At 40.6% G+C, this 23,811-nt stretch overlaps 1 protein-coding gene across 1 annotated transcript in view; it reads right to left on the bottom strand.

Annotated features, from left to right (window-relative positions):
* EXPH5 (exophilin 5) overlaps window positions 1–23,811 on the bottom strand; it is a 73,613-nt gene that overhangs the window by 14,174 nt on the left and 35,628 nt on the right. Inside the window, exons 2-4 of the mRNA XM_082845740.1 lie at window positions 12,189–12,349; window positions 10,184–10,346; window positions 3,006–3,051 (exon numbers count right to left, since the gene is read on the bottom strand). Coding sequence (XP_082701866.1) covers window positions 3,006–3,051; window positions 10,184–10,346; window positions 12,189–12,349 — 370 coding nt within the window. The remainder of the gene's footprint in view (window positions 1–3,005; window positions 3,052–10,183; window positions 10,347–12,188; window positions 12,350–23,811) is intronic.

Here is a 23,811-nt window from a genome sequence, read left to right as displayed (position 1 = left end):
ATTTATGGGAAATCAGTTTCTCGGTCCTTAAGTTTTGTCTTCCTCAGGGAACATGTGTCAGATTTTCCATTTTATGCAATGTATCCTCTGGTTCCATTTTATTTATTATTTTTGTTTTTATTTTTTTTGCGGTACACGGGCCTCTCACTGTTGTGGCCTCTCCCGTTGCGGAGCACAGGTTCCGGACGCGCAGGCTCAGCGGCCATGGCTCACGGGCCTAGCCGCTCCGCGGCATGTGGGATCTTCCCGGACCGCGGCACAAACCCGTGTCGCCTGCATTGGCAGGCGGACTCTCAACCACTGTGCCACCAGGGAAGCCCTGCTTCCATTTTAGACTGAAATTCTTTCACACATTCTAGCTCTAAAAATTCTGTTTTCTGAAACCCTTTGCTTCTTTTTAGCTGATGTAAATGTTTATTTATTTATTTATTTTTGGCTGCATTGAGTCTTCGTTGCTGTGCGCGGGCTTCCTCTAGTTGCGGCGAGTGGGGGCTACTCTTCGTTGTGGTGCACGGGTTTCTCATTGTGGTGGCTTCTCTTTGTTGCAGAGCACGGTGCTCTAGGCGCGCGGGCTTCGGTAGTTGTGGCATGCGGGCTCTAGAGCACAGGCTCAATAGTTATGGTGCACGGGCTTAGTTGCTCCGCAGCATGTGGGATCTTCGTGGACCAGGGATCAAATCCATGTCTCCTGCAATGGCAGGCAGATTCCTAACCACTGCGCCACCAGGGAAGTCCCTGATGTATATGTATAAATAGCAGCTTCCTTCTCTCTCTTTTTAAAAAAATATTTATTTATTTATTTGGCTGAGCTGGGTCTTAGTGGCGGTATGTAGGATCTTTTAGTTGTGGCATGCAGGCTCTTAGTTGTGGCATGCAAACTCTTAGTTGCACAGGCATATGGGATCTAGTTCCCTGACCAGGGATCAAACCTGGGCCCCCTGCATTGGGAGCACGGGGTCTTAACCACTGGACCCCAGGGAAGTCCCAGCTTCCTTCTCTTTGAATGGAAGGTCATCCAAGAATGTAGTACAACCTCCTACAAAATGTTGGAATCCCCCTTGTACAATTCCTGCTAGGCTACCAACCAAGTGAGAGGAAGTTCATTATCTTAAATCTTGGCAAGAATCCCTGTGGCATCAAAGGCCAAATTCCAGCTCTCTGCAGGTTAAGGGGATAGGACTTTCATGGATAAATAATGGAGATCTACATGTTATACAAAACTCTTGTCTCCAACAATCGTTTCATTATTTTCTCTCTCCTACTTTTTATAATAATTATTAACTGGGAGCTGCAATCATCGGCTTGAGTTTCATTTATATTCCCAGTTCTTACCTTTTTAGATTGACATGCTCTGAGCAGAAAAATGGTTTAAGGCAAGCAGCAATTAAGAGTGCCAAAGAAGGATATCTACTAATCCTCAGACTGGACTTTCAAATCCCAAGAACTCCAGATTAGCTCTCCTGTTTTATAACTTCTAGGTGCTCGCATTTCTTTTTATGTTCCTCATTTGTTTCAGACCCCATGGCTCTTAAATGGGAAAGGAAGGTTAGCTCTGAGCACTTCTCTGAGGAAAAGCAAGAGTACAGAAGCATCCTGAAGTAGGGCTCTGTCCTTTTAGAGAACAAAGCTGCATGTGTGCCAGTTCAGTCTACTGCTCAGTTAAAGGAGAGTCTGCATGTAGCGAGCAACTGGGGCTCATAAACAAACAGGGCTTTGGGGCTGTTGAAGCTGTAGGCATTTTTGACTTCTGGCTACCGAGTTAACAGAGACCCGGGTGTTTCAATCCTGATTATACCATTTTCCAGTGTGACCTTGAGCATGATCTTTAAATTCTCTGAACCTTAGTTTCTTCATCTTTAAATGGGAATAATAATAGTACCTACTTCATAGATTACCTCTGGGGATCAAATGAAGTGACCCATGTCAAGTACCTGAATGATAGCAAGTTCTCCATCAGAATGTAGCTGTTGTTGCTGCTGGCATCATGGTTGGGGCTCAAGCATATAAAGGAGAGAAAGTAGCATTACTCTGAAGAAGAAAGGAGGCTCACTTTTGTTTGTGAAGTAAAGAACCTCTGTTTATATGCACTCCTCACCAGAATTCTATCTCATGCTTTTTGAAAAAAGAAGAGAAAGGTAGATATTAGTACTAAGGGTCATCAATTGAGAAATGCCTCTACCTTCCTCCTGCACTCTTAGGTACCTTCCAAAACTCCGTCTTTCTTTCATCTCCAAACCATATGAGTTACACACGAAGACACAAGTGTGTGTAGATCAAAAGTCATGACAGCAAAAAAGTAAGAAACAGAAAACTTAAAGCTTCTCAATCTTATAAGCATGTGAACACAGAGATAAATTTAAATTTAAGCCCTTTAAGTGGAGGTCCTGTTGGATCAGCCCCCTCATGTGAACCTGTTCTGTCCAAATGCATCTCACCTATCAGTGGCTTCCTCTTTGAATACAAATGATGATCTTGCCCAGAATAGGTCTAGCACAGACCCACACTGGTTTGAAGTTTATTTGGAAATTTTCAAAGCTGGTCTCCATTGATTTTGACAGACTCAAACTGAACTCTCCCCTCTTTACATTCCCTGCCCAAATACAGCCTACCCCAAATCCTCAGCAGACTTGCCTGCAGCTTGCTACAGTTTGCATGCCCCAAATTGCGATTCCTCTGCTATCCCCAAATAAATTCTTCCTCTGTCCAACATTTTAGGGCTGTACAGGACTGACACGTGGTAAAATATCAGAGATACTAATGCTAGTCTCTGTGGACACACAATGGCTTCACTCCTCCTGGCAGAGCCTGCTGTTTGAGTATTTTAGTACCACAGCCAACTGGAAACAGATCACAGCTGGGAAACTTTGAACTCTGTAGGAGAAATCTAAGCTTCTCAAGGAAATTTCAAACTGTGCCAATGAGAATTCTATTTAAGTAGGTAGCCAATCAGGAATTACATTAATTCTGAGTTCTTCAGCATAACCTTTAGTTCTTCGGTTACTTACCAAAGCAGTTCCCCTCACAGACACAGGAGGTATGTGGTCGTCACATCTGTGAAAAGAATTTGAAATAACTTCTTTGAAGAAGTGCCTAACTTTTGGAAAATCAATAGCATGTTTGCTATTATATCTTGATATCTTGAGAAGATATATTTCTGATGCTTAGTAGGGAGACATTTCTTAGTGCACTGTTGAAAAATCTTTCAGAAACATTTTCCTATTCTTGCTTAGGATCAATGTTTTACATCTTTGTCACTCAGGTAGCCAAGAACAATTACATAATAGTGGATTTGTACTTGAACATAGCATGAAGACAATTACAAAAACAGTTATACTTGTTGAGTGTTTACTGTGTATCAGGCAGTATTCTCATGCTCTATAGGCATGTTATCTCATTTAAATACATCACTCTTGTCAGGTGGATACTATGACAACTCTCATTTTACAGATTAGAGAAGTTAGAAGACACTGTACAAGGTACATAGTGGCTGAGTTCAGAGCCGGCCACAGGCTGACTGAATCTAGAGCTCTCATTCTTGATCAGTATGGCACACAGAATTTTCTTGTAAATGGGAAACAGATTTTCTGCTTCTGTACATTTTTATTTTAAAGAGAGAGTAAGTCAGAACCAGACTCAACAATTCTTAAGGGAATTTTTTAAAAAGCAAACCTTATAAAGATGACTTCAGGATGCTTATTTTTATACATATGTCTTATTTATTATGAAATCATCTTGAAGGAGAACAATTATGCTTTTACTATTTATGTTGCTCCTCTAAAATTCAGTAGAAGGTGAAAAATTTTAAAGACATAGGTCCAAAATTGAGATAAATTTTGATTTTTTTAAATCTATAATCCTATGCCAGGGTATGCTGCCTGAATTGCAGCTTAAGAGTTAATAGACCATAGTGACTCAGAGCTCTTGTATGAAATCAAGTCCTCTCCTTCGCTAAGAGAACAGCAAAATGGAATCAAGAATTAAACAAACTGAGACTCTAGGTCAGATCAATTGAAAGTGGCAAGATGCAGTTTTCCTTCATTCAAACTCCTAGTTGCTTCATGGTTCTTGAAAGTTGAGCATAAAACCTGGGAGGCCAAGCAATTTTATATTTAAAAGATATCAACATGTATTTTATAGTTTAGCTCAAAATTTAAACAGAAATTAAAATTAATATGGATTTTTTTCATATTATTTTGAAATACCAGCTCTACACTAATAATATTTAGAAGTTAAAATACTGTTTTTATTCATATGCTTCCTTTTCATACAGCTTTATTGAGCCTGCAAGCCTTCTACATGCTACGCACTATTTTGAGTGCTTTGGAGGAAATAAATATGCCTGAGATAGAGACCCTGTTCTCTGAGACGCTTTATGATAGGAAAGATTAGATACATAAAGAGCCAAAGTGCAAGCCACAATGTGAAAAGGACAATACAGACAATACAGAGGCTTAAGTATAATATGCTGAAAATGCAGAGGGGCCGGTGAGCACTTGCCGAGATAAATGGGAAGGCAACAGGGAGAGAAGGTGGTGGTTGAACAGGTATGAGAGGAAAAGAACAGCAGGAGCACAAGCCTGAGGTGTAAAAGAGTAAGGGAGGCCGGGAACTGGCAAGTAATTCAATTTGCCTGGAGCCAAACTGTCCAGATTGTGAAGATTCTTTCCGGAGCCCTGTGGAGCTGCCGGCTTCATGGTGTCGCTGCGCAGCTCAACACTCTCATCAGCTCAGTCAGGCCTCTGGTCTGATTTGGAGTGAAGGGAGCAGGGGCAACAATCAGTTTCTGAGGGTAGCAGGTGGCACAATTGGGACAGAGTGTCACCGAGTGGGAGGGTGTGCTGTGAGTGGGAGGATGCATGTTCCCTGACAGTGTGCAAGGCCGTGTGGATTTAGGTTGCAGGCAGGGTATAGGACTCAGGAGGCTTGGAGGCCCAGAGTCTCCATGGTCACTTCCAGGCCCACCTTCAAGTTAATTTATGTTTCTTCCACTGAAGAAACATAAGTATGCTTCCGCTTGTAGAGTGAATAAAAACAACAGTGTAATCACAAAAGCTATGCTGGTTAAAGTCCTCTGGACTGGGTGATTTCAAGAGATTGAAAGCTATCTCACCTGCATTTGCTTACAAGTCCTTCTGAGCCATACCTTAAAGATCTCTCACATATATTTCCACTTCACCAGCTATAGGTAGAGCAGTTTCTCAGCCTTGGTACTACTGGCGTTTCTTCTGTGTAGTGGTTTGTCACATGCGTTATATGATGTTTAGCAACATCTCTGACCCCTACCCACTAGATGCCAATAGCACCCACCCTTCAGTTATGAAAACCAGAAATGTCTTTAGACATTGTCAAGTGGCTTTCGGGGTGCAAAATTTCCCCTGCTTGAGAACCACTGTGCTAAAGTGATTTTTCTAAAATGAAAATCTCATTATGTCACTTCTCTATTTAATGAAAAAATATATATACAATATGCACACACGCATGAAATACACCAAAATAATTAGTGTTTTTCCAGGTCAGTGGGTGGGGGGTGATTTCATCTGTTTTATATATATATATATATATATATAAAGGAATGCATATACATATATAATATATATAATAAGGAGAAAAAGTGATTAAGGGCTCCCTGCTGTCTACAGGATCAAGTCCAAGCTCCTTAGCATTGCATGTATAAGGTTCCTATGTTCTGGCCTTTGCCAGCTGATCCCACCCCACCTCTTATCAGTCTCACCTTATACTTGGTCACTGAACCTCAATGACCTAGATGAGTTCTTACTTTTTTCCAGTCTCTGCATCTTTGCTGTATCATTCTTTCTGCCCAGCGCAACCTCCTAACTCTTAATTGCCTAGCTCAGTCCTATGTGTCCTTCAGAAATTGGCTCTCTTTTTCCAGGAATGCTTCTGTATCCTCCAGTCTGAATTAACTGCTTCTCCTATAATGTTCTCATGGCAGGAATACCATGCATCCACCACAGCACTCACCATATGATACCATAATCATCAGTATACTTGGCTGTCACCCAGGCTGGCACTCAGAGGTCACCCCTGTGTGTTTTCTAAAGAGCATCCCTTCCTCAAGATCCTTACTGTCATTTGCCAGGAAACTGCCATAATGAATATACGAATAAATCCATGATGATTGTGATGTGATCAGCACTTCCTAGAGTTCTGCCCAACCATACGCAGTCATCTGGTGTTCCCTACTAGATTCTAAAGTCCTCCAGGTGGGGACTTTGCCTTATTTTCACGATTTTACCTCCAGCACTAAACACAGTATCCGATCCAGAGTAGGACTTTGATAAACAAATGAAAGAGAAGCTATCACCTCAGCTATTAGTACCATGCCAGGAATTCTGATGGCCCTTGCCATAATGAGGGTAGAAAGCTCTGTAACCATGGCTCCTAAACCTGGATGAGCATCCAAATATTCTAGGGAATTAAAAATAAATAAAGTGTTCCACTTCAGACCTGAATCAGAATCTCAAGGCTAGGGCCTGGTTATCTGTCATTATTTTAAAATGTTGATGAAATTCTAATAATGATCAACCAGATCATCTGGGAACCACTCCCTTTGTCATGCTTCTCCCTCCTGTCACCACAATCCTACTGTTTATCTGTGGACACCACACCTGGGATCACTGAAGGAGAATTTCCAGAGAAGGATTTTGCTTACTCTGATCTCTCCTTTGATCTAGGTGTCTTACATGCCTGTGTCCTCCAACTGAAGCCTAGTCACTTAGCAGGAAAAAGGAAGGCAGCATAGTAGGACATTTGGAAAGAGAGAAAAAGGAAGAGTGAGAGAGACAGATAGACAGAGAGAAAACAGAATCCAGGGAAAACAATAATCTGCCTTTTAAACTTTCCAAAATAGCATTTGATCTTTTGCTTATGTAAACTGGAGTGCCTAGGCTGTGTACATCCTATGATAGATCAGGTAAATTTGGGCACCCACCAAAAACTCTGCATCCTCAGGTAAAAAAATCATCTGAAAGGAACAGGGTAGTGGGCAGGCATACCCTCATTCCAGGAGAGCAGTTGTCACGCTATAATCACAGCTGTGTGGTGAGTGCTTACTGTATGCTATACACTGTGATGGTCCTCAAAGGAAAGAAGCCAACTTAAATTTAACTGTACATGTTACTCATGAGTCTTATGAACTAGTTCTCTTGTACTTCCACTTTGCCCTAGTCCTTGGGACTACAACAAAGGAAAGTGTAGAGGGGAAAACAATCAACATCTCTAAAATCACCATCATGAACTGGTGGCACATGGCTTCATAGCTTTAAGAATGTGTGTAGACATGAAGGGGCCCCTTTGCAGGGACGACTTCATTGTGGAGTGTGTTGGTGCATGGAACAGAGGGTGGCACATCACCTATTCACAGTGAGGCGTACATCAATGGAATAACTTGGGGTCTGGAATAAGAAAAAGTAACTGCAGATATTGCTGGGCAGCCAGGAAGGCTGCATTTACAAGCTCATGATATACACTATTAGGTACTTGCTGAACTATGTGGAGGTGATGGAGTTACTGAAATTCTATGGCAGGGACTGAGCTCCATATCTCAGGCAATAAATACCCCAAAACAAGACACAAGGAAACATAACTTACAGGGAAATATTAGGAGAAAGATACACAATCCAGTCAGCCCTCAGTGTCCACAGGTTCTGCGGATTCAACTAACCACAGATGGAACCCTGGTTGGTTGAATTTGTGGCTATGGAGGGCTAACTGTACATTTTGTATAAGATACTTGAGCACCTGTGGGTTTTGGTATCCGCAGGAGGTTCCCAGAACCAATCCCCCGCAGATACCAAGGTACAATTGTATATGTATGTTTTCTTGAATTTTTGGCTAGCAATAAATGAATTAAAACATTAATGGAAAATTTTCTTTGTTCCTGGGTTGTGGTAGAGTCATAGAGAGTACAGTTCAATCATTTACAAATAGGATTAAAATAATAAGGGGATAATTTGGGAAGTACATAAATTTGGGAGGAGAAACTTCAGTAGTCATATTTGAATCAGAAATAGCAAAACTTTTTGCCTTTTCATTAATTAATAAAGTTACTATGTTCCCATGGCTTTCTAGGGGTTGGCTTTCTCTCTGTGATTTGCAGAAGATCCTCTTAAACTGCTTTGCTGACTTGTTCTCCAGAAGACAGTGTGTGACAAAGTCGAGTCTTGATGGCTTCAGCAAGTAGAAACCTGCCTCGCACAGGATGACTGTGCTCCCCTCTGGGGCCCTCTGGGGCTCTTTGTCAGTTCCTCCCACTGCGCTTATAGGCAAGGAGGAGCTCCTGAACCAGAGTCTGTATGCTGAAGCTTGATTCTGTATTTTGAAAAAAATCAGAACTGCCTAAGGAAAAAAGCTCTACTTAAGAATAAAGGGCCCCTCGGAATGTATGACACACAATTTATAGTCCTACCATAGTACTATGCTCCCTTAAAAACACCCTTCCCCCAGCACACACATACACATTCAGGATTTAGATCCAGATATTTAGGTCACATTCATATTTAAAAATAAAAAGGGCATATTTTCATGTTTTATCTTCTGAAACCTATTAGGAGCATAAAACAGTGCCTTCATTACATTCTGCACCAGCACAATTATTCCCACTTACGGTTTGAACATAAAATGTATTTAAAGATGGCAAATTCTGAAAACTGTAACACACACACATGCTTAAAGGATAAAATTTGTTTCATTTTTGTATCCTGTGTTTGGCTAAAAGACAGCTACAAGTCATTGTGATATTTAAGAAGAACAATCGCTAAACAGAATTTTGCAAGAGTTTCATTTTTTTCAATTTGGTCTATAACTAAAATACATGATACCCAAAATGAAGATTATAGAACTTTCATCTTCTTTGATCCACTTTGGCAGCAACTTACAATATGAGCTTGGAAATAACTTGTCAATAGAGTTAACAGTTTCCTCAACTTTTCCTAGTTTACTAATGTTAGATTGTTCAGCTACAATAAAACTCTGCCTTGAAGAAAATTACCTAAAACACAAATTACATCATAAGTCTCAGCCACACTACACATTAGGAATATTTCTTTTCTCCTTAAAAATAATATTTCCTATAAAGGAAATACTCCTCAATTTTTAATTCCCAAATGAGAGAATTACTAGAGTTTAAAACATTTTTTACAAGAAAAGCAACTCACTATTTGAAGAGTACTTCCTCGTAAGTGACTCTGGTGGAAACGATCACATAAATCTACATTTTGTTCAGCTCTTCACTATTTCATCAAAGACAAAGACAGCCTCAAGTGAAAGCTGGAAGCAAAACCCTTCCATTCCCCCAAGAGCTCCTCTACGAGTCAGGAGCCTCATTGCATGCTTCACCAAGCTGCTTGCTGCCTGTTGTTTTTCAGCAAGAGTGACCTCCAACACCTTTTTTTTAGAGCTGCGATGCACTCTTAAAGGCTTACATGGAACACATCATGTGCCAAGCCAACACCTTAAGAGGGTGGGAAGCTTTTCAACCAGAAAGACATGCTGAAAATATTTAGCAGTCAGCAAATTGCATGTAAGCAAAGCCTTGCTTGTTTTTCACAAAACAATCCAACAACGTAATGAGTCAAGATGAACTGATTTACACAGTTCTCAACTGGGAACCATCTGGAACAATACCTCCACTGCTCTCAGAGCTTCCCCTCCTTCACCTTAAGTTTAAATTCCAAGCAACTACAGAGGAATGGCTGTCCTCAATATTTTTAATGATGGTAATATATTTTTTCTCCATTTCATAATTCAGTTTTTCTCTACTTTTTGCTCATCTCATTTATGCTCATTTACTCTTTAAACTGCAATTCTCCTGACACACATACTCCCCAAGTAAGGAGTAGTTTCAATTTAAATGTAACTACTTGACCAGGGCAAAGACCAGGCTCTTGGAGCAGTGGAGAAACTGCCAATAATTATTTCTCAACATTTAATCCATCATTCACTATGTCCACCTCCTGAGACCTGTGCAGTTGGTTAGAAGTTGGATTTCAGATGAGCCCAAAGTTTCATAAGAACTTTGTCCCTTTGAGGGCTCAGCCCTGTTTCCTTTGTTACTATCTGAAATTAAATTCTAAGAACATTAAACATTCTGAACACAAAACAGGCTGGTGGGCTCTGGTATCAGATAACTAATGAGCTGTCACAGGAGCTGAGTTTAACTCACCCTTTCTCTCCCAGTGGTTGAAGCTTTAAAGTCTCCTTTCTGGATTTTCTGAATGAGAATAGAGAAGCAAATGATGATCTGAAGCTCAGCTGAGAAGGAACGGATGTTGGGTTTCTTTGATTAGGTATATTTTTAGATCTTGATGTTTGTAATTCCATAGGATCTAAAAGAAAATTGTAAAAATTTTGCATGATTAATATTTCCAGGTAAATACTCTTGGAGAACTAACACCCCCACCCATGCAGTCTAGGAACGCAGGCATCCCCACATGAAGACCTCGGGACTAGGTGGGGCCCTGTGCCTCTTGGTTCTGCTGAGCGGAGGAGCCTCACTAAGAGTGGGGCATCTTTCAGTAGGTGCTGGGGCCTGCAGCTCCGCAGGACATTCTTCCTCTCATACCAGCTGGGACACTTTCTCAATGCGCTTTCCCCATGGCAATCCAAGGCCAAAGGTAGTGTGTTAGGGACCTCATCCGGTTCTTGTGCTGGTCTTAACTACCCCATCCTTCATAAATTTTTATTTTGGTGCTTTAAAAACATAGTGATAGGGCCTCCCTGGTGGCACAGTGGTTGAGAGTCTGCCTGCCGATGCAGGGGACACGGGTTCGTGCCCCGGTCTGGGAGGATCCCACATGCCGCGGAGCGGCTGGGCCCGTTAGCCATGGCCGCTGAGCCTGCGCGTCCGGAGCCTGTGCTCCGCAACGGGAGAGGCCACAACAGTGAGAGGCCCGCGAACCGCAAAAAAAAAAATAAAAATAAAAATTAAAAAAAAATTAAAAAAAAAAAAACACAGTGATAGACTACGTGACTTTTCATATCAAAGAAAGTAAAGGAAAAGGAAATTAAGCCCTTTAGAGTGCTCCTTATTCCCATTAAAATCTCTGTGCATATGTATTTGCTACATATACGGTTTATATGTGGGTATGCATGTAATATAAATATGTATAATATATATGTATAGATAATATGATATTATATATGAGTATTAAAAATTTTAAGCCATGCTCAACATATACCAGTTCCATCATACTGTAATACTTTTGGACATGCTGAGTTTTTAAATGAGGAATTCAAGGTAAGGGGAAATTCATCATGGTATATATGGGGTTAATCTAAAAATCTGAATTGTGAACTTTTTAGATAAATTTCTTTTTTATGGGAGTTGCAAAATATTTCCAATATATAAGTTTAGATATATTGTTACATATTTCTCAATGTTACTAATGTTGGTAACATATAACAAAAGCAGTCAATGTGACTCTATACTTTACACTGTTTTACTACTTAAAATTTCTAAATGCACTTTGTTATTCTCAAACAGTCCTGAGAAAGCAGTTTTTATTATCCTCATTTACAGACTAAAAAATAAGTGATTGGTGAAGGTGAGAGACATGCTGGTAGTCACAAAGTTAGAATGTCCAAGGAAGGCATTTGTTTGAGCTCATTTTTGGGGTTTAAGTTACCAAAGTACCAGAAGGGTGGCAGTTTCTCTACCACCTTCCCCCTCCTAACCCCCCTCCTGTCCTGTTCTCCTTTCCCTCCCTTCCTCTGTCTCCCCCTCCTTGTGCATCATCATCCCATTTATTTACATGCTTACTGTGCTAGAGTTCAGTACTTTATATGTATTATTTTATTTAATTCTCACAACCACCCTGTGAAGTAGGTATTATCATACCCATTTAAAGATGAGAGAATTGAGGCTTATAGAGAATAAGAATAAGTAATTTGAACAGAGTCACATGAATTCTGATAGAATAGAGAATACAGAGACAGACAGAGTGGAGATTTGAATCCAGGCCCTTTTTGATACTGATGCCTGTGTTCTTAACCATTGTGCTATCTTGCCTGACTCTAAACATACCCTCAAGACAGTACAGTCCATTTTCAGTTCACTCTTTTTATTGTGAATTTTGCCCCTTATGATTTAAAAATAATCCTGAACATGATTGGTTAAATTGGAGATCCCACTGAGCCTTTATCTACAATGAGGTGTCCTAAGATCTCACCATTTTCTGCCATCCCCTTTCTCAGTCTGTATGTAACTGGTTGTTTTAACATTTGGCTAACATCTGTTTCATTGCAAAACTTTTTCCTTTGAACTTCTTCAAACCATTCACCAGTTACTCCTTGAAGCCATCTGATATCCCTCTTTGTCTTCTGGAGTTTGCTGAAATAAAACAAAAATATCAATGCATGCTTTAAATTTCTTTGCATGAAGTGCAAACTCGTGGTGGGTCAAACTTTACCTAGTGGAGGAGTTGCATAAACTATAAGTCCAGGGGAAAAATTGGCTCTAGTCGGAGTTTCCTCTTCACCACCATGGATGTATTTTGGCTGTAATCATATAAATTCGATGACAATCTAAAAGTGTCTGCTAGTAGTTGAAATAATCAAGTTGCTGAGGACAATGTGGGTTGAGCATTGTGCAAACCTGACCTAATAATGCAACTGAATGATAGATATTTTAATGACATGGGGAAACTAGAATATTCCAGTTCTGATTACGCATTCATTCATTCGGTAATGATTAGATGTTTATTGAGCAATGTAGGCAATGGGGATTCAATGGTGAATATAACAGATAGTGTCCTTACTTGCTCATTCAGTGGTCAAAGAGAAAAGCTTACATGCAGAAAAGAAATTGTTGAATGTAATGGTCTTAGATAATGGAATTCTTTAAACACACAGACACAAAAGCCCATGAATGAGGACATGGCTAATGCTCAGTAGTAAGGGCAGTGCGATTTGAGATGGATAGGAAAGGTCATCCAAAGCACAGATGTGTCTGATGCACACTTCCAGAGTGCCAGAACTGAAATTCTGCCATTATTTATTTTTCCTTCTCCCCTGCCCTTACCTGCTTAGTCTTCTTTCAAATGAAAATGCTGCTCTAAGTCCTTAGTTAAATCATGAGTTGTGATTTTTTTTTTTTTTAAAGCAGATCATTTGCTTCATTTCAGGAGGACCCTAGAACTGTTTGGAAATGAGAGAATATTCAATCCAGAGGGAGGCTGCCCTGGACTGAGGCAAATAAAGCAGAAAGGGGAGTCTGAAGAACATAATGACAAATTTCATCAAGTGGTCAGTTTGACAAACCTCTGATGAAAAAGCCAGGCTTGTTGTTGGGCCCCAAGCTCGAGAAGTTCTGCTGTTATTTATTTATTTATTTTGCGGTACGCGGGCCTCTCACTGTTGTGGTCTCTCCCGTTGCGGAGCACAGGCTCCGGACATGCAGGCTCAGCGGCCATGGCTCACGGGCCCAGCCGCTCCACGGCATGTGGGATCTTCCCGGACCGGGGCACGAACCCGTGTCCCCTGCATCGGCAGGTGGACTCTTAGCCATTGCGCCACCAGGGAAGCCCCAGTTCTGCTGTTTTGGAAAGAAGTTCATGTGACTCCGCAGTTGCCTTTTATCCAGGGTCCTCTGTGAAGCACAAGTGTTAGAGAGTTTGTATTCCTAAGAAAGTGGTGAGCAAGACAGCTGCAGAATGGCTAATTTGGGGTTAAAGGCAATGAACTGTGATGGTTGCAAGTCAGGCTCCTGCTTGGGGCTATGATACTGTCATTTTATAAAATAATCAAGAGGGAAGCCAGAGGCCATCCTGCCCAGACTTGCATTTTGAAAAGCATTACGCAACAGTCATCATGTCTAATCCGCATAATTTGTATTGGTGCGTCCCATTTTGCCATTGCCATCCCTCTGACACCTGGTCACTCCTGTCTCTATTGCTACTATTCTTACTAACAGACTAAGAGACCACAAGTACCAGCTTCTAACCAGTACTGGCTGCCTCCAACTTGTTACTACCTCATTTATTAATGTCATATATATATATATATATATATATATATATATGTATATACACACACATATACATACATACATATATATATATATTTTTTTTTTGGCCACACCTCACAGTTTGCAGGATCTTAGTTTCCCAACCAGGGATCGAACCCGGGCCCCAGGCAGTGAAAGTGCTGAGCCCTAACCACTGGATGTCCAGGAAATTCCCTAATGTCCCACATTTGTACATGACCTCTAGTTCCTCAAAAACCCTTCCAAATTATCAGACCCCGACATTCAGCAGCATCCCTGCCCCCTTCTCAACACATCCTTCTCATTTCAGAGGACAGTCAAGCTACCCGACTTAGGAACTCTCTAATAAACGTAACTTTATTATTTTTTTCTAAAGCCTCCATATAACATTGAGTCTCTTTTAAAATAATCACACTTCATTTAATTTCATCTCAAGCACTCATTCCACACTTGCACTCAAATCCATCACTGACTGTTTCTTGTTAACATTTGGCCAATGAAGTCAGAAATCTGTACCTCTATGTGAATACTCAGACAGTGTGAATTCTACTCCAGGACATGTATCTTAAAGAAATACCCTCCCACTCCCCACCCCCCGCAAAGTACATTAATTTAACTGAACATTATGCAGTTGCTAAAAATAATTACTCAGGCAATGTAGCATGTGACATAACATGAAGCAGAAAAAACAAAGTACAACATTTTATCTGTGCTTATATCTATGTGAAAATGATGCACCCATTTAGACACACTAGGGAAAAAAATCAAACACCCGGTCTCTTAGAATACAGTAATTACAGGTATCAATTCCACTTTTAATTTTTGTAAAATTATGTTTATTCGATAAGTACAATATATGTTTCTTTTTAATGTGAGTTTTTATTTATATTATCATTTTACATTATAATGTTTCTTGTAGATAGAGAAAAATATCAGTCATATTTTCACAATCCTACTGCAATCGGTATTGCCCTTTTGATGTGATCTTTTCCTCTGCACGTTTCACATGATTGTAATAAAATGTATTAAATATATATTTGTGGAAAGCCTCCTGCAGAGAAGATGCAGGGATACAATGGCAAGCAGAGCTGATATAGCTACTATCCTAGAGAGCTTACCGCCTAATGAGAGAGACAGATATGAGTCCAATAATTATACAAATATAAGATAACAAAGAGTGGTAAGTATGATTTCTTCATTCAACACATGTTTGAACTCTGGGCAAAGAGCGGTGAACAAGTCAAGTCCTTGCCCTCATGGAATTTACATTCTGTTGGGGTAGGAGTGGGGACAAACAATAAAAAATTAAACAGGTGTTATGAGAGCATATAACAAGGGGCCCTGCTTATATGAGGCAGAAGCAAATATTTCCCTAAGAAGATGACATACGGCCTGAAGGATGTATCTCAAATTTATTGAGGTATAATTGACATTATTATTTAATTTTAAAAACTTTATTTTACAACATTAGTTTCAGGGGTACAACATAATGATTCAATATTTGTATATACTGTGAAATGATCACCACAACAGATGTCTAGTTAACATCTGTCACCACATATAGTTACAAACTTTTTTCTTGTGATGAGGACTTTTAAGATCTCTACTCTCTTAGCAACTTTGAAATATTCAATACAGTGTTATTAACTACTGTCACTATATATAAAACTATATAGTGGTTATATGTAGATACATGAAAGGGCAAGATTTTGAAGAAATCCAGTGGCTTTTAAAGCAGAAGTATTCCAAGGTTGTCAGGGAAGTGGGTGAACATGTACAGCCAAGAGTGAGAAGATTCAAGGGTAAGGTAGTAAAAACTGGCATTGTGTTTACGTATTACTAAATAAGTAAACATAAATAGTTCTGGCCCTTGAAGTAAGGATAACCCAGGAAGGGAAACTATGAATGACATAAAAGTCTACTCTAGGTATTACTCTAGGCATCAGTAATTTACCGCCTTAAGCTTTATATTCCCATAAGCCCTGTGCACTATAAAATACAGTCTGTACACTTGCAATGGTTGACTGAGCTTCTTGTACTAAAAGGAGCACACCAACTGTAAAACCAGTGGTTTAGACTCATTTATTTACTTAAAAAATAAAACATCAAATTAGCTCAACATTAGCAAAAAAGAAAAAAAAAACCTGAACACAAAGCAGGGGTATCTTGATGTATGAAACTTAAAAAGACAATATTTTAAGTTTCAGCTAGCCTTAGTCTGAGAGAGGTAACAGTTGCTTGCAAATGGAGTTGAACCAAGTTCATGGCCAGCCTGTACAGGGCTCTTCCTCATCTATTTTGGTTTGTTATATATTCAGCCAGTCATTTAGAGCACACGGTCCACTTTATACCCAAGAGAATAACCTCAAGGTTACAAAGGACATACAACATACATATAGATAAATCACCAGTACACAGATTATTTGCTTCATTAGTGCAGCTTGACTCAACATATCACAAGGGACTGCTGTCTATACATGTAATTTGTTCTACCCCCTAGGCTGATTAACTTGACTAAACTAAATCAGGTCTTTTCTTGCTGGGCTGTAGTCCCAGTCCTCTGCTCCAAGTCAAAATGCTCTTTCTTCATTCACAGGAATCTTAGTCTGCTGTGTGCTGTCTTTTTCCACTCTAGCACCTGCTGAATGAGTCTGTCCTCTGAGGTTCCTCCTTCTATGTTAAATTTCTTTTCCTTTGTTTTCCATCCTTGAGTAATGAACCCATCTCCCCATCTTCCTTGTACTCCCCCACTGTGCCCTTGCCGACCTTTGCTACTCACTTTTCTTTGTCCACCTTTTTCTGAGCAGGCCTCTGTCCTCATCTCTATTTTGATGACTAATTATGTACTAACCATTGAGAATGTGCTCAGTAAATGATACACAGTTGTCTCTTTATCTTCCAGTCTTTTGCCCCACTTGTCTGCTCCCTGAGAACCAAACTCTGGCCTGTTCTTGAGCTGCCATCAAATAGTAGAAAGAGCACTGAATGAGGGTCAGGTTCTAGCTGGTGATCTTGGCCAAATATTTAACTCTCTTGCCTTTGTCACCTGTGAAAGAGAGTTAAAGGCACGGTAGGTTGTTTACAAAGCAGGCGTCCATGGTTCCTTTCATGGCAGAAGGTATACTCCTTCGTGGAGTGACTTTGTCCCTCCTCTGCCCCCTTGAATCTGGGCTGGCCTTGTGCTTGCTTAGACCAATTGAAAATGATAAAGTGAAATTGTGAGGCTTCTGAGCCTAGGCCTCAAGAAGCCTTGCAGCTTCTGCCCTCTCCCTCTTGGAATCTTGATTCTCTGGTCTGAAGAAGCGGGGGCTAGCCTCCTGGAGGATGTGTTCATGTGCAGAGGAGGACCCAGCAGAGTGCTATCACCAATTGCCAGAGATGTGAGTGAAGCTTTCTTAGACCATCCAGATGCCATCCAGCTGCCAGACGACTGGAGCCAAGGGAGTGATCCCAGGCAAGACTAGGAGAACCACCCAGCTGAGCCCAGAACAAACAGCTGTCCCTTAGAATTGTGAGCTAATAAACTGAAGTCATTTTAAGCCTTTAGGCTTTGGGATGGTTTGTTATGCACAATTTTTAAAAATGGACACAGATGAGATTATCTGGAAGATATCTTCTCAGTAAATCTTCTCAGGAAATGATGAGAAGTCCTGACCAAAATGTATGGTCAGGACTTCCCTGGTGGTGCAGTGATTAAAGAATCCACCTGCCAATGCAGGGGACATGGGTTTGATCCCTGGTCTGGGAAGATCCCACATGCCGTGGAGCAACTAAGCCTGTGTGCCACAACTACTGAGCCTGCACTCTAGAGCCTGCGATCCAGAGCTACTGAGCCTGCATATGGCCACAACTACTGAAGCCCGCGCGCCTAGAGCCCGTGCTCCGCAACAAGAGAAGCCACTGCAATGAGAAGCCTGTGCACCACAACGAAGAGTAGCCCCTGCTCGCTGCAACTAGAGAGAAAGCCCACATGCAGCAACGAAGACCCAACACAGCCAAAAATAAATAAATAAACAAAATGTATGGTCAAAAGACTCATCATTCTCACATCAGAATTAAATCATTGAGAAATCTTATAAAAACTGAAAAGGGGTTTAAAGCATAATCAGGTCAATCTCCCTGTCTTCAGATGAAATAATAGCAATAACAGATAATAAGGGAAGATGCTATATATTGAGCACCCACCCTCTCCCAGGATTCTGCAGTCATAATCCTCACAATGCTGCACAGGTATTGCTGTCCTCATTTACAGAGGCCAGAAGGCTGGAGCTGGAGAACTGGGATGGGTACTCATGCCTCATTTGCAAGTCCATGGCCTCATGACCTATCTCACTGTCTCTGGGTACTATTAACCCCATTAATAAACAATGCAATTGATATCAGCTCAAAGTGATTTTTCCCAATTAAAAAGGTGACAATGAGTATTCAAATGTGATTGAGAACAGTCAGACAAATGTTGAAAGCAAACAAATTCCCCAGACCAGAAAATAGGAATTACAGCTTCTATTTTCTTGTCAGAAAAATCTCAAATTTCTCAAAATTGTTCCCTTATCATCTCCTCTTGCCAAGGGCATCAATTCCACTTTTGGCTGTTCTCACCTTCCTTTCATCTCCTCAATTCACATTTTTTTCTCCACTTTTCTTATTTCCTTGGTTTCTATACACTTATCAGTTTGCTTCGCTGACCTTCCGGGTACATGACCCATCTTATTACACCTTATTCTGCCTTCCAGGCAGCTAAGCATCCTTATCTCTATCAACCATCTGCTCTTGCCTTCGAGGACCGCTTCCCAAATATTCCCCAAATCCCTCACCCTATCCTAGTCTCACAGGTTCAGTCATCAGTAAATCCTAGAACGAATTGTTCAATTACACCGAATCCTGTAAAAGTGGATTTGTCATTTGAATTGTAGGAGATCAAAGCAGCATTAAAGTTTGCTTCCCACACAGGAATTCAAACACATTTTTGTTTTATATTGCCCAGCAACCACAACACACAGAAAAGCACAAATGAGTGCACGGGGTGGGAACTGTGTCCAAGTCGCAGCGTAAACACTGAGTTAGTGTCATAGCAGACACAGGATCAGTCTGTCCAAGCAAGGACCTTTCAAACCCTGAAACCCCAAGGAAACTCACCATCTTGGGAAAGTGTTGCCCTTTTGTTTTCCTGCTCCAGAAAGGTGATACTTCCAGGTCCAGATTTCTTATCACTCATGATCTAGGGAAAGCTTTAGGACAACTACTATGAGTTCTCAGCCAGGAAGAGGAAAAGTAAAGAATGCAAAAGCCCTTGTTCAGTGGTTGTAACAGCAGCTTTACAATCCAGGTCCTGGCCTCTCCTCTCCCTGTTTGCTGAAAAGAATTGTTTTTTGACAGCCATGGCCCCTGATATCAGAGGCTATTTTTTGGCTCAGCCCATAGCCAAGACTCAGAAAGGGCAGAGATTAGAAAAAAGCAAGCAGGTGTATTGAAAAAATGTGTTCTTTTGATCATAGAAAAGTTAAAACATAGAAGGCAGTCTAGAGGAAGGGAAGCTCAGATAAGGAAAAGTGATGCAAGCAGGAGACAACAAAAACAAAGAGTGGCAGGAAATAATGGCACCAGCATTCAAGCCAAGCTAGATAATAAAGCCCATTTAATCTCCCTGAATGGCTGTCATTGAACCAACCTAAAATAAAAGACAACCTTTTCTATATTTAAAAAATTGACCTGGGCTTCCCTGGTGGCGCAGTGGTTGAGAATCTGCCTGCCAATGCAGGGAACACGGGTTCAAGCCCTGGTCTGGGAAGATCCCACATGCCGCGGAGCAACTAAGCCTGTGGGCCGCAACTATTGAGCCTGCGCGTCTAGAGCCTGTGCTCCGCAACAAGAGAGGCCGCGATAGTGAGAGGCCTGTGCACCGGCGATGAAGAGTGGCCCCCGCTTGCCACAACTAGAGAAAGCCCTCGCACAGAAACGAAGACCCAACACAGCCAAAAATAAATATATATATAAAAAAAATTGACCTGTGCAATCTTCTTGAATGCTTATTCTCATGTGACACAAAGTCACAACAAAAGGAAAAAATAATCTAAGTAACATGAAGGATGTATACTTCCTGTACTGGTTCAGATCACAGAGAGTCATTTCTTACTGATTAATCACTCTAAGGAAGGTGTCACAGAAAAGACGAGCTGTACACACCAAGGCCAAACTAAGAGTTTAAGTGCCAGCCCCTCATCTGGCCTCAGGGCTTTCTGTCTTCTTAGGTTTGTCTTATTTCTTTCTTAATCTATTTATACCTTTTACCCAAACCACCTGGGAAAACATCCATTGTCACCTCTATATTTGCCAAACTGTATTGAATTGCTTGTCATGCTCCTGTTGGTTTCACTCTCTGTCAGCTCCTTGAGGACAGGTATTGTGTCTCATTTCTCTTCGTGCCCCAGGGCCTAGCACGGTCTCTGACCCAGGATCAATCAATACATATTTGCTCAACTTCTGGGTTAATGAATGAGTTCTACATTCATCGCTGTGAAGCAACTCAGTCAGTATTTGACATAAGTGAGAGAGGTGACCCTGCACATACAAAAACTCATGTATGTGAAAAGTAATTTCTCCATAGGAATAATACTGGAAAGCTAGTCATAACTAAGATTTATATGATGCTAATTCTAGACCAGGCATGATTACTTATATTAATTAATTTAATCTTTACAAGAACTCTGTGAGGTAGATACTTTTATTTCATTCTACCAATGAGGAAATTAAAATACCGAGAGGGTAAATTAATGTCAGACTGACTGGTTTGAATGCTGTCCCTGATCTTTATTAACTGTGTGATTTAAACCTCTCTGTGTCTCTGTTTTCTCATCTGTAAAGTAGGGATAAGGGTAATAACAATACCTCATGGGGTTTTTGTGAGGATTAAGTGAGTTAATACATGTAAGGCCCATATACCTGTTCTGGCACAAATGAAATACTAAGTGAGTGCGATCTGCAAAATGACAGAACAGGCAGTAAAGGGGTGGATGGATGGAGAGTGGGGAATGGAATTTGTGTATCACCTTCCTCAACAGAGGTAGATAGCAGGCAGTAAAGAGAATTACCCTTAGGCTTTTCCTTTTCCTGTAGAGAAACTCAAAAGCATCAATTATTTATCATGGGCCACCTACCCCTCTTGGATCTCCAAGTTGCACTTAAATTAATAGCAGGAGTGTGAGAAAACCAAACCTTGCATTGCAGATTCCACAAACACAGCCTAAATGCCATGCTCAAGACAGCGGTGGGGGGCTGGGGGTTGGGGGGGCGCTGGGTAAGACTTACTGACGTCACTGGACTGGACCTCACACTTCACTGAATGCATTGGCTGATGCCAGGGTTTGGGCCATGATTTGCTAAGAACATTGCACTGATTTTAGTAGAAGGTCTAAAGAACATTTACTGTTTTAAACTCTATTAAGGCAAACATACATGAACTGAGAAGAACTTACACTTTTACTTATCTTAAACCTGATTCAAGTCTAACTTCAGAAAGTAACTATTCACTCATTTATTCAACTAATATTTTTTGAGTAGGTATTACGTTCCAGGCACTGTTCTGGAAGCTTGGAATATAAAAGTGCACAAAAGAGACAGCTCCAAGCCTTCCTGGAATTTGTAGTCTAGCTAGTAGCAGTATTTCCATGGCCACCTCCATGGCCCAAGCCACCACCATCTCTCACCTGGACAAACACCAGAACTCCCTACTTCTCTGCCTACTTCCACTCTGACCTCCCTTCCATCCAGGCTCCACACAGCAGCCAGAGTGACATTTTTAAAAAGTTAGTTACATTATGCATTCCACTCCCCTGCTTAAATCTCTCCAGGAGCTTCCAATCATGCTTAGAAGTCCAAACTCCATTGGTCTTCAAGTCTGTACAGAATCTGGCTCTCTACCTTATCTGTCACTTTTCTCATACTCCTCTCCCCACCACTCAGCACTTGGCCTTCTTTCTGTTCCTCCAGCAAGCCAAGCTGGTTCCACTGGGCTTTGCACTTGCTATTTTCTCCACCTGGAATGCTCTTCCCTATTTGTCTCACGGCCATTCCTTTGTATCATTTATGCCTTAGCTAAAACGTCACATCCTTAGAAAGGTCTTCCATGACCCTCCAAAACTACAGTCACTTTCTATCAAATTAATTGGTTTACTTGTCTTTATCTCATTTATCATCACATCATCTTCTTCATTTATTTACTTTTTTATTGATTAAAATATAATCCATAAGAGCAAAGACCTTGCCTACCCTGTCTTCTGGAATGATGTCTGATATAGAGTAGGGGATCAGTAAGCCCTTGATGAACAAATGAGTAAGAATTTGGGAACTCTTCTCTATGGACCAGAATTTCTTCATCTATAATATGAAGGATTTGAACTAGATGTTCTCAAGGGTGGTTTCCTGCATTTTATCATGCTAAGATTGCTTTTGCTAATATTTCAAGGGGTATACCCTAATATTTCAAGACATGGTGAACAAATCCATATTTAGCTCTGTATGAGAGTTCATAAGATTCCAACTCTGTCTCCCTTGGGCCTCTGTATTTCAGCCTGAAGAGTCCCAATTATTCATATTGTACTCATACATCAATTGCCCTTTCACTCCCTTCACTCTTTCTTTCTGCTTCTTCACTCTGGATCCATCACATGATTAAAATAAAACAACTAGAAGAGAATTTATTGTCAAACTGACAATAACTTTATGGAAGATGAAGACAATATTTCATGTTATATCTAGTACCTTCATGATGCTGCTGAATGTTATGGGAACCTTGCACCCTGTCACAGCACATCATTCCCTGCAGAGGGACGTGCACCTGGAATTAAATGTTAAGCATGTGTTGTGTGACAGCCACTGTGTTAGGTGCTTCCACATGCACTATCTCATTTAATCACTATGGGTGCCCAGCGAGGTAGGTATTATTATATTCATTTTACAGTAAAAGGAGTTGAAACTATGAAGTGTGAAAAATCTTGCCTGTGGTTATACAGTGGTAAGTGAAAGAGTTAGGCTTCTACCTAGCCTCAGATCCCACTACCCAGCATGATAACATGTGTTGAGTGAGTACAGTTATTTCCAGATTGTTTTCCAGAGCCTGAATTATTCAATGCTCACTTGTCTCTGAACTTTTTTCACACTGGGTGTCTCATCACTGGATTGCCATCTCCTTAAGCAGAGTGCCAGACATTCTGAACATACAGCAAACAGTTTGCTGAATTTTTGTTGAATAACCCAACAAAGGAATACAAGAAAATTAAAAACTAGAGTTTTTAGCCTTTGCTTCTCACTTATTCTCTTTACACAGATGTTTAGACATCTTCCACTGAAACTTGTAAGGCAAGGGTTAGTTAATTCAAGTTGAATGTTAGGGAAGCTGCTCAGAGCTACAGAATTGGATATGAATGCCTCTTGTAAGGCTGTTATATTACTAGGACAACTGCAAGGCAGGTTAGAGCCAATAAGTTTTGATCAATAGATAAAGTATATTACCTCAACATCTTGGCTTTGTTTATTATATTATTCATGGCTTCTTCTCAAAGACAACTACATCCAAAATTTTGACCACACTCTCTACACTGTTAGTTATATAGAGTTAGGTAGCAAGACAACTGTTCTCGTGCAAATCTGGTGCATCCTTTCATTTTCATGAATAAGAATGCAGAGCATTTTTTTTTTCACATATTCAGGCAATTTAATGTTAATTCTTATAATGTGTCCTGACAGGAAAAAAATACAGAAAGAGAAACGTTCTCAGAGGAGCCTAGGCAATTCTACAAGGTTGAAAGAAAGTG

Source organism: Leucopleurus acutus, assembly GCF_964270905.1.
Source record: "Leucopleurus acutus genome assembly, chromosome: 8".
Taxonomy (NCBI): Eukaryota; Metazoa; Chordata; class Mammalia; order Artiodactyla; family Delphinidae; genus Leucopleurus; species Leucopleurus acutus.
This window is presented reverse-complemented; position numbering and strand designations above follow the sequence as displayed.